The sequence below is a fragment of the Lithobates pipiens genome, unplaced genomic scaffold (genome assembly GCF_037356315.1).
Source record: "Lithobates pipiens isolate NorthernLeopardFrog02 unplaced genomic scaffold, aLitPip1_a1.2 Scaffold_18, whole genome shotgun sequence".
NCBI lineage: Eukaryota > Metazoa > Chordata > Amphibia > Anura > Ranidae > Lithobates > Lithobates pipiens.
The window spans coordinates 179,778,543-179,790,034 of record NW_027507758.1 but is presented as its reverse complement, the minus strand read 5'-3'; the positions used below and the strand labels follow the sequence as shown (position 1 = coordinate 179,790,034).

Genomic DNA, 11,492 nt, shown 5'->3' with positions numbered 1-11,492 from the left:
AGCATCTCTCTCTCACTCCCACCCAGCATCTCTCTCTCACTCCCACCCAGCATCTCTCTCTCACTCCCACCCAGCATCTCTCTCTCACTCCCACCCAGCATCTCTCTCTCACTCCCACCCAGCATATCTCTCACTCCCACCCAACAACCCACCCAGCATCTCTCTTTCACTCCCACCCAGCATCTCTCTTTCACTCCCACCCAGCATCTCTCTTTCACTCCCACCCAGCATCTCTCTCTCACTCCCACCCAGCATCTCTCTCTCACTCCCACCCAGCATCTCTCTCTCACTCCCACCCAGCATCTCTCTCTCACTCCCACCCAGCATCTCTCTCTCACTCCCACCCAACAACCCACCCAGCATCTCTCTTTCACTCCCACCCAGCATCTCTCTTTCACTCCCACCCAGCATCTCTCTCTCACTCCCACCCAGCATCTCTCTCTCACTCCCACCCAGCATCTCTCTTTCACTCCCACCCAGCATCTCTCTTTCACTCCCACCCAGCATCTCTCTTTCACTCCCACCCAGCATCTCTCTTTCACTCCCACCCAGCATCTCTCTCTCACTCCCACCCAGCATCTCTCTCTCACAACCACCCAGCATCTCTCTCTCACTCCCACCCAGCATCTCTCTCTCACTCCCACCCAGCATCTCTCTCTCACTCCCACCCAGCATCTCTCTCTCACTCCCACCCAGCATCTCTCTCTCACTGTCACCCAGCATCTTTCTCACTCCCACCCAGCATCTCTCTCTCACTGTCACCCAGCATCTCTCTCTCACTGTCACCCAGCATCTCTCTCTCACTGTCACCCAGCATCTCTCTCTCACTGTCACCCAGCATCTCTCTCTCACTGTCACCCAGCATCTCTCTCTCACTGTCACCCAGCATCTTTCTCACTCCCACCCAGCATCTCTCTCACTCCCACCCAACATCTCTCTCACTACCGCCCAGTATCCTAGTACCACCCACTAGTCTTCTCACTTACTATTATCGGCCTTAGATATCCCCGTTTTCCCAATATCATCCACCGACCCGGTCAAAACCACCCGTCTCCATGATCACCACCAACCACCTCCTTGTTAACTACAGAACAACCACTATCTCCCTAAGTAATAACTCCTTGCTCAAAAACGCCAACCACCATGCACAGTACCATCAAGTTTTTTGTTCTTAAACAATCACCTTCCTACACACTTCCACTAACCTAAGACAATCGCTATCTACAACCTCCTCGATAAATACCACCCACCTTCAAGTTCGCTACCACCCACCTTCCGACTTAATAACACTCACCACCATGCTCACCACCGCTCACTCAGTGTCAGGCTCAATATTTCCAAAAAAAGTAACGGATCTATCATACTTACTGCTTCTCTTCATCCATCAGAAACTACTTATTACATCTCAGGAAGTAGGCTCTCATGTTAACACAAGTGATCATCTTACAAGTATAATAAACTCATTAAACTCACTTTTTTTTTTTATATATGTTTAGGTAATACTGGTCGTAATCCTATTTGATTAGCAGACGTTGAGTACATTGGTTCGCTTTCTGTTGAAGGTAGGTAGCCTGGATATTTCTGTTACGGTAATTTTAATATTGTTTAGTTTAACATTTATTTTGTTTATACAAATAATAATCATTTTTTTTATTTTTTTTATTTCCTATTATCTAGATTGAAGAGACAATTGGATTTGATCTTTTTCAAAACCAAGCTATTCAGAATTGTGTATTATATATCTACAATGTTGAATATTTTATCACCTTTATTGATTGTTATTAATCTCGATTGTTTGTTTATCTTTCTTTCTCTTTTTCTGTTTTTTTTTTTTATCTTTATCTTTCTTGTCTATGTTGCAGGTTTTATTTGTCCAATTATCAAGCTTTTTACAAACTAATTTTTGGTATTTATATTTATCACTTGCTCTTTATTTAATTTTTTAAATCTCGGTCATTTTTATATTTATTCTTATTATGGATATTTTTGCGCTAGTGCCATTTTGTTATTTTTGTCCTTCACTTTTCAATATCAATTTTGTTCTTAGTTTTTATTTTGTAAACGCTAAGTCTACATACTATTTGATCTTTCGTTAGTCTTTCGCTCTCTTGCGATCCCTCTCGCTCTCTTGCTCTCGCCTCTCTGGCGCGCGCTCTCTATATGGCTCACTCTCTCTGGCTCGCGCTCTCTCGCTCGCTCTGTCTGTCTCGCTTGGTCTGTCTTGCTTGCTCTCTATCTCTCTCTTGTGCGCCTCATCTACCTTACTTCTCTCTATCTCTGTTTCTCTCTCGCTCTTGCTGTATGGCTCGCGCGCTCTCTCTCGCGCTCTCTGTCTGTCTAGCTTGGTCTGTCTTGCTCTCTCTCTCTCTCGTGCGCCTGATCTTCCTTTCTTCTCTCTCTCTGGCCTTGCGCTCTCTCGCTCGCTCTCTGTCTGGCTCGGTCTGTCTGGCTTGGTCTGTCTTGCGCTCTCTCTCTCTCTCTCTCTCTCTCTCTCTCTCTCTCTCTCTCTTCATTTACCTTACTTCTCGCTCTCTGGCTCGCGCTCTCTCGCTCGCTCTCTCTCTCTCGTGTGCCTGATCTACTTCTCTCTCTCTCTGGCTTGCGCTTGCTCTCTGTCTGTCTGGCTTGGTCTCTCTTTTTCTCTCTTTCTCTCTATCTTTCTCTCTCTCTCTCTTTCTCTTTCTCTCTCTTTCTCTCTCTCTCTCTTTCTCTCTCTCTCTCTTTCTTTCTCTCTCTCTTTCTCTCTCTCTCTCTTTCTCTCTCTCTCTCTTTCTTTCTCTCTCTCTCTCTCTCTCTCTCTCTCTCTCTCTCTCTTTCTCTCTCTCTCTCTCTCTTTCTCTCTCTCTCTTTCTCTCTCTCTCTCTCTCTTCTCTCTCTCTCTCTCTCTCTCTTTCTCTCTCTCTCTCTATTTCTCTCTCTCTCTCTCTCTCTCTCTCTCTTTCTCTCTCTCTCCTCTCTCCTCTCTCTCTCTTCTCTCTCTCTCCCTCTCTCTCTCTTAAATTGTGTAATTAAGTTATTTGAAGTGTTATAGATTAAAAATTTGTATCAATATTGTTTATTGACATTTTCTTATAAGTGATCGGATTTTGTCTTTGTTTGTACTTTTATTATGTTTTGTAATATTTTTATAATTACATAAAATTTTTAATTTATTAAACACTTTTATTGGTTTTATTATTTTGATTTTATATTTTTTGTTCTTATTTTATAACATTACACATAAATTAATATTCTAAATGCTATATTTAATTTCACACTTCAAAATTATACATCAATATTATTATAATTGAAATTTTTAGTTTTAACATAATGAAAACACATCATCGATTAATACATTTTATTTTTAATAATAATTGTAATTTGTCATGGATATATTAAATCTTACTAATTATTTTATATTTATTCTAAAATAGACATTGGAAGGTAATACCAAAAATTTTATTTTCTAATTTTTTTTATATTTGTTGTTTATGTGTGTGTGTGTGTCTGTGTGGGTGTGTATATGTGTGTGTATATGTGTATATGTATATATGTATGTATATATATATATATATATATATATCTTGCGATCTTCTCTTCTTCTTCTTCTTCTTCTTCTTCTTCTTTTTTTTTTTTTTAACTCCTACTATAGCCATCACAAAACATTGTGATGAAATCAATACAATGTATTTAATGAAAGTTTTCTATTCATAGATATGCCGAGCTGCTTTGTACAGCATTGCAGCCACGTCAGTGGCAAACAAGTTACTTCTGATAATACTACATTGTTTCGATTCCCCAAGGATTGCGATCAAATAAAAATTTGGTTAGAAAAGGCAGGAATGGAGCATTACATGATTGAGCGATTCACAACACTCATAATGGAAGACAAAAAGGGAGATTCTTTCCGTATATGTTCCCAACATTTCTCAGAAGATTGCTTTGAAATGGAAGGAAATAGAAGAAAATTGAAAACGGGATCAATACCGACCATTTTTCAAGAAATGCCAACAACTTCAAAACATACCACCAAAAAATGGGAAAATAGACTTTCTAAACTAGCTCGTAAAGAGCTTATGTCCACAATGCAGAACACTACTTATTCGGGTTCAAAAAGACAATGCAAATGTGACTGTCCTGAAAAAAGTGTCCTAAAAATTGATGTGGGTACGCAGACTGGCATGTTTGACTTTCCTTCTTTTGAGTCGGAGGAAAGCTACATAAAAATAGCTGACGAACGCTGTATTCATTTAGATCATTCCTATTGTGAACATGATTTTATGAGGCCACTTGAAGCCTCAACACCAGATTTTAAGTCAAAGTCTGAGAATCGCCGATCTTCAGCGATTGATCAGATTTCGGATACAGGTGAGGTGGATCCGTTGATCATACTTTCACCTACAGTCTGTGATCTTCCATCAGAAGATATAAATATAGAAAGTACACTTGATGATCTAGAAATAGAGAGTCCAATCATTAAAAAAAAAAGAAAACTGGCATATGAAGACGACCCAAGTTGTCACGAGTCAGATTTTGATACACCTCAAAAAAGTGACTTCACTTTGAATGACAGTATAATTGAGCCACTAACTGTCGATCAAATTAATGACCCCCTTAATATGATTACTGAAAAGAAATTTATTGTCTTCGAAAGCAGTCTAGATACATTGCTTTTTAAAATGCGATGCCCCGACCTGACCTGCTTTTCGAAAATTACAAAAATAGAAAAGAAAATAGTCGGTACGATGCTGATAGTGTTTTCAACATGTAATGCACAGCACCGCATCAAACTTTGGGAAAGCCAACCAAAGATAAAAAATTATGCTGCAGGCAATATTGTACTTGCTGGCGCCATTTGTTTGTCAGGTGGTAGTTACCAAAAGGTAAAGGAAATGTTTGATCTTAGTGGAATTTCTATGTTTGGGAAATCTTCCTATAACCGTGCTAAAAAACAGTATATTTATCCTTCCATAGATTACAGCTGGAATCAAAATTGTATAAATGTAAAGGAGGAATTGACAGGAACTCCACTATTCCTCATTGGTGACGGACAATGCGATAGTCCTGGTTTTTGTGCAAAATATACAACGTATACCTTTATGGATATCTATTCTAAAAAAATTGTAGATTTTGAATTGGTGCAAGTCTCCCAAACCACATCCTCAGTTGCCATGGAAAAATTGGGCTTTACCATAGCACTTGACAGAATATTGGAAAATGAATATGATGTTCAATTTGTAGGCACTGATCGCCACACGGGAATTCGAAAACTATTGACTACGACTAAATACGAAAATATAAATCATCAATTCGATATATGGCATTATGTCAAAAATTTAAAGCGCAAATTGATGCAAATCTCCAAAAAAAAAGCTTTTCGTCCAATTTTACCGTGGATTGGAGCCATACTGACGCATTTCTACTGGTGTAGCAGAACTTGTGACGGAAATGAAGATGTTTTCAGACAACAATGGCAATCTCTGCTACATCATGTAGTGAATGAACATTCATGGCGAGATGGAGACATACAACATCAGTGCTTACATGATGATCAGAGTATTCTTTTTCCAAAAATTCCATGGCTTGAAAAAAACACACCTGCCTTCGATTCATTATCTGCAATTATAATGGACGCACAAATCGAAAAGGATTTAAAGCATCTTACTTATTTCTGCCAGACTGGGACCATTGAAACATACCATAGCATGATGTTAAAATATAGACCGAAGAGAATCCATTATAAATATGATTCTATGGAGGCTAGAACACGATTGGCTGCATTGCAGCACAACAATAATATTGGTAGAAAAATGGCAACAGTAACTAAAATTGATGACAGTGGAGAAGTCTTTCAAGTTGACCGTAAAAATTTGGAATTCCCCCGAGGACGTAAAAAATGGATCGTTCGAAACGTTTTTGAAAAAATGTCGAACGAACATGCCAAAACTATTTTGGCAAACATGCTGTCAATCACAGAAGGTACTTTAAAAAGTACATGGAAATCCAAAAATGTACAATTTCCAAAAAATATTGCAACCGAAGAAAGGCCTGAAACCAGTGCTGCTATTGCTAAGCACAGAACACGATTTCCTGTTGTATAAAATATTAAATCTAATTTTGGATTCTATTCTTTAGAATGTTAAATGTTTTTTTTAATTATTGGTTAATTACTGTCTAAAAGAAATATATTTTTATGGTTTGTGTATGCACATTGCAATCTATGTATTTACTGATTTTTGGTATTTATTTTGAGTTTGTAATAAAAATATTTAATATAATTGATTCCGAATCAAGTATTAAGAACAGTAATATGCATCTAATTTCTAAAATTACACATTAAATCAACATCATTAATAGTACTTAGCATTAACAAAGTAACACACCTATTGTATTTCAAATTTTTTTTTTTTATTTTAATTGCACAAATATTTCAAAAAAAAATCACATTAAACATTATTTCGTTTAATATAAAGCCATTTCGGAAGCATCATAATCATTGGCATAAAGAAATCCGACATATGATCCATTGGGATCTGGAAAAACAAGTCGTACTGCATTGACTGCACAGGAAGGTATAACCCTTCGGTTTCCCTTTCCTAAAATACCATAAATCCATGCTATGAAAGTGCGATACGCGGTTTTACGTAATCTCCTGGAATAAATAGAATAAAAAGTGTAAATATGAAATTTTATAAATAAAGTCACAAATTTCTAATTTATATTAATTATTAGCTTATTCCTTTACTACCATATATACTCCAATATAAGCCGAGATTTTCAGCCTCTTTTTTAGAGGCTGAAAGTGCCCCCCTCGGCTTATACTCGAGTCATCGCCGTCTGCCTGCCCAATCAGCGTGTCGAGCAGACAGACGGCGGCCAGTCTACAATTCAAAAGCCGCAACTCCCTGTCTGTGATAGGTGGAACACTCAATTTCCCAGCAGTCTGTGTTCCGCCTATCACGGACATCCGCTCATCCTCATACTACGGACGAGGATGAGAGGATGTCCGTGATAGGCGGAACACAGACTGCTGAGAAATTGACTGTTCCGCCTATCACAGACGGAGGCGCGGCTTTTGAACAGTGGAATGGCCTCCGAGGCGCCAACGCCGTCTGTCAGACGAGAAGAGCGTTGATCCTGGCATGGCAGAAGCACACAGGCTCGGGACACATTTGGGCTGGACACACAAGGCTGCACACACAGGGATGGACGGACACACACACAGGGATGGATGGACACACAGGGATTGACGGACACACAGGGATGGACGTACACACAGGGATGGACAGGCATGTCTCACCCTCGGCTTATACACGAGTCAATAAGTTTCACATTTGTTTGGGGTAGAAAATTGGTGGCCTCGGCTTATATTCGGGTGGGCCTATACTCGAGTATATACGGTACTTATAATTCTGACTTATAAACTTTAGAAGAAATATTGGCATAAAGTAATCACCTGTTGTTGTTGGCATCTACCAGAGGGAGATTATCCATATGAATCGCCATATACGCAATTCTCACGTGCTCATGGTGCACTATTTGAGAAATAAAGGTATCTGCCTGCGTAATGCATTGATGTCCCTCAGGTATGCAGGCGTCAACGGCGTATATTTCCCGGCAGCAGACAGACTCCACTTGGGTGGGCATTTTAATGCACCTTTCACATGAACACCACGTGACATTGCCAATTCGATCGGTTTCGCTCGGTTGGGTTTCTGATGTAGACAATCTATCACTGCTAGAGGGCAGGGTTGGGTTATTGGGGAAAGCCGGATCATTTTCTCTTGCTGGATACCGAGCCCATATTTTCTTTATCAGCATTCTGCGCTATAAGTACACAACGAAAAGAAAAGTAGCTTATACTTAGATTTTGTTTATCAAAATTTTTTTTTATTAATTTTTTTTTCCAAAAATATGATGCTTTAAGCGTCATTAATGTACTTGGAAGAGGCTTCACAGATGTATACAGAAAGAATGCCCTTATCCTCAACAAGGAGGCAGGACTCATTGGCTGCACTGGCAAGAACCAGTGGCGGACGGTGATCCAAATTTCTACACACAATTCAAAGCAAACAGAAGAATAATATAAATGTATGTTTTTTTTAAGAATTTTTAGAGAAATTGTCATTATTTCTCACTTACAGCATATGCATCCAACAAGTTACAATGCAAAATACATTTATCACAAGTATGGCGATACCACATGTGTGAGACTTTTGCAGAGCCTGGCCACAAACAGAGCACCAACATTGAATAGCACCTTGAGACGTTCGATGACCAAAATGACACATCTCATTTCACAACCATCTATTACACAATGGAAGGCCATGGAGTACCTGTACAATGGAATAGCCCACAAAATGACCATGTTTTTAAAAGCAAACACCTCAACGTATAATCTATGAGTCATAATGTGTCTTTTTAAGGGTTCTTGTTATTATTTACAGTATTTAATGAGAAAAATTGAAAGTAACATGGTACTCGGGTACTGAGATGGACTGGTGACAGGTACTCGGGTACTCTGATGTGCCGATGACAGGTACTCGGGTACTCTGATGGACTGTGAGTGACAGGTACTATGATAGTTGTTTATAGGTCCTCTATTGGGGGGGGTCAATCAGTGCGATTGTTGTACACTGTATGCGGTAACAATATGTTTACGCAATCTTCTCCTCACACACGATCGGTGTCTTAGGAGGAGAACCCAGTAACATCGCGTTACCGCGGTTTGTTAACAGTTATTGATCGGCTGTGTGTATCGATCACGTCGGCAAACAGCCAGCCAATGGCTGTTTACTAGCGTCGTTGAGAAGCAGTGTTCCCGTGAACACGCAGCTAGCGGCGTGCACACAAAGCGCGCTCGCGTTTGCGCCGCGCACAGTGTGTGTCTAACCATCTGTGATCGGCAGTGATGAAGTCACGTGGTTAACAGCCATACCCAATGGCTGTTAACCCCCCTCAGTGGCGAGGGGTGTCTCCATGACACCCTGCCTATTTAAAGGGGAAGCCGTCATATGACGCCCTCCAGCCACAATACTTGCACCGCCTGGCCGTCGTTTGACAGCCGGCGGCCATAAAGCAGTTAATTATACTTACTTTTTCATCCTGAGTCAAGGGCATGGTATTTTGAATGGTCGACGGTTCGGTCACAGCAGGATTGTCCTTAAAATGTATTAAAACAATAATTGTCAATTGACATGTTAGTTATTTTTTATATACTAATTGTAGACAAAAATTGAATTAAATTAATTATTTAAATTTTACTTACCATGGCAGTTGATTAAAATAAAAGGATCAACCAATTGATTTAGAATATTGTGTAAATATAGAATATCTGTAACTGAATAGAAAAATATATTATCTTGGCGATCTATATATATATATCTATATATGTATATGTATATCTATGTACCTAAATTTCTTTGGTACAAATAACCCAAACTGCTGGATATTATTTGTTCTTTGTGAAAGTTAGGGAGTCTAAAAGCTGTGTTGCGAATTACTCAAAAATGCTAACATCTGATGTACTAGTGGTCTATCTCATTTATTGCGACCCGAACAAGCACGAAAAGTAAAAATACCCCCCAAATGACAACTTTATTGAAAGTATACATTACAAATTATTGAGTAAGAGGCATAGTGAGTATTTTGATTTGCGCATTTTATCGCCTCCAGCAAAATGAAAAAAGAATAATTTTTTTTTATGTTATTACATTTAAAAAAAAAAATTCAGTGTAATAGGTTATTTCTCGCACTTGGCATGTGTATACCACAAATAAAGGCCACAAAAAAATTCTGTTACTCATACAGAGTATTACGATACAACGTGTGGGACTTTTACACAGCCTAGCCACTCAGAGAGACACAACATTCAGGGAGCACCTTCATGTGTTCTAGGGGCATAAATTACACATCTAACTTGGTGACTACCTATTACTCTTTTGAAGGCCGTGGAGCACCAGGACAATGACACATGGCACTGACGTGGCTCCGATGACAGATGGCACTGATACGTGTGACTGATAACAAATGACACTAATACGTGGCACTGATGACAGGTGACACTGATGGCAGATGCCTCTAAAACGTGGCACTGAAGACATGTGACACTGATGACAGCTGGCACTAATATGTGGCACCAATGACAGATGGCACTTATACATGGCAATAAAACATGGAAATGAAGACAGAATGCCACTAAGACGTGGCACTGATGACATGTGGCACTGATACCTGTCTTTGATGACACATGACACTAACAGATGGCAGGTGACACTAACAGGTGGCACTGATGACAGATGGCACTAATATGTGGCATTGATGACACGTGACACTTATGACAAATGGCACTGATTACATGTGGCACTGACGACAAATGGCACTGGGGGCAGATGGCAATGATGACAGATGGCAGTGGGGAAAGATGGCCACTTTATTTTCTTTTTTGTTTTCTTTTTATAATTTTTTTTTAAAATAACCGCTGCATCTCTCAGCGGTTCATCTCTCCCTCTTCACACGCTGTCTCTGTGTGAGGAGGGAGACCCGGCGAGGGAAGATGATCTCATATGTTTACATATATGAGCACATCTCTCATTGGACACACCGATCGTGCTGTAAACATCCACTGTGATTGGCTATTTACAGCGATCTTTGACTGGCTGTGTCCAAGGGACACGGCCAGCACAGTACTTCACGATGCGCGCCTGTGACATGGCGCAGAGGGGAATTAAACAGGAGGATGTCCAGGGATGCCCTCCCGGCGCTAATCGTCCGCGCTGTAGCCATCTTTTGGCTATAGAGCGGGCGCGAAGTGCTAAAAAAAAACAAAAAACATTTTAAAAATAAATAATCTGACTGTGTGTGTCACAAATGTAAATAAGAGCTAGATTTTATATATTTATATATATATACACAGAGAGAGATATTATCACTATATATATTATCACTATATAGAAATCGATCTCTCTCAACATATATATATATATATATACACACACACATATCTCTCTCTCTCTCTCTCTCTCTCTCTCTCTCTCTCTCTCTCTCTCTCTCTCTCTCTCTCTCTCTCTCTCTCTCTCTCTCTCTCTCTCTCTATATATATATATATATATATATATATATATATATATATATATATATATATATATATATATATATATATAATGTTGACCTTTTCTTGTCAACACAATGCTTATCTATGTTGCCTTAGCAAAGTGGCAGCCAACCATTTATCTTGCAAGCCGTGGTTGACTATATTTTTAAATGTTTTTTTAATAGGTAAAAACATCTGATTGAGATCTATATATTTTGTATAAGATATCGCAAATATATAGCGAGAGAGAGTTATGTATTGTGCATATATATTGCGAGTGATCGATTTCTATATATAGTGATATAGTATATATATTTATAGATATATATGTATGTATATATATATATATATATATATATATATCTATAAATATATATACTATATCACTATATATAGAAATCGATCTCTCGGGACTTCCGTC

At 39.0% G+C, this 11,492-nt stretch overlaps 1 protein-coding gene across 1 annotated transcript; it reads right to left on the bottom strand.

The window, feature by feature from the left end:
* Window positions 1-6,399: 6,399 nt before the first annotated feature.
* Window positions 6,400-9,495, bottom strand: LOC143987587 (P2X purinoceptor 7-like). The gene is made up of 4 exons (XM_077486440.1): window positions 9,248-9,495; window positions 9,076-9,141; window positions 7,436-7,806; window positions 6,400-6,631 (listed from the first exon to the last, which is right to left on the bottom strand). Exons 1-4 carry the CDS (start codon window positions 9,248-9,250, stop codon window positions 6,442-6,444), a joined length of 630 nt encoding a protein of 209 aa, XP_077342566.1. The 5' UTR covers window positions 9,251-9,495; the 3' UTR covers window positions 6,400-6,441.
* Window positions 9,496-11,492: the final 1,997 nt, after the last annotated feature.

Excerpts from the sequence above, each read along its gene's own strand:
- LOC143987587 (XM_077486440.1), bottom strand. Across the intron at positions 7,807-9,075 it reads CCTTGACTCAGGATGAAAAA|CGCAGAATGCTGATAAAGAA; the intron begins GTAAGTATAATT and ends GTGTACTTATAG. Across the intron at positions 6,632-7,435 it reads GTAGATGCCAACAACAACAG|GAGATTACGTAAAACCGCGT; the intron begins GTGATTACTTTA and ends TATTTATTCCAG.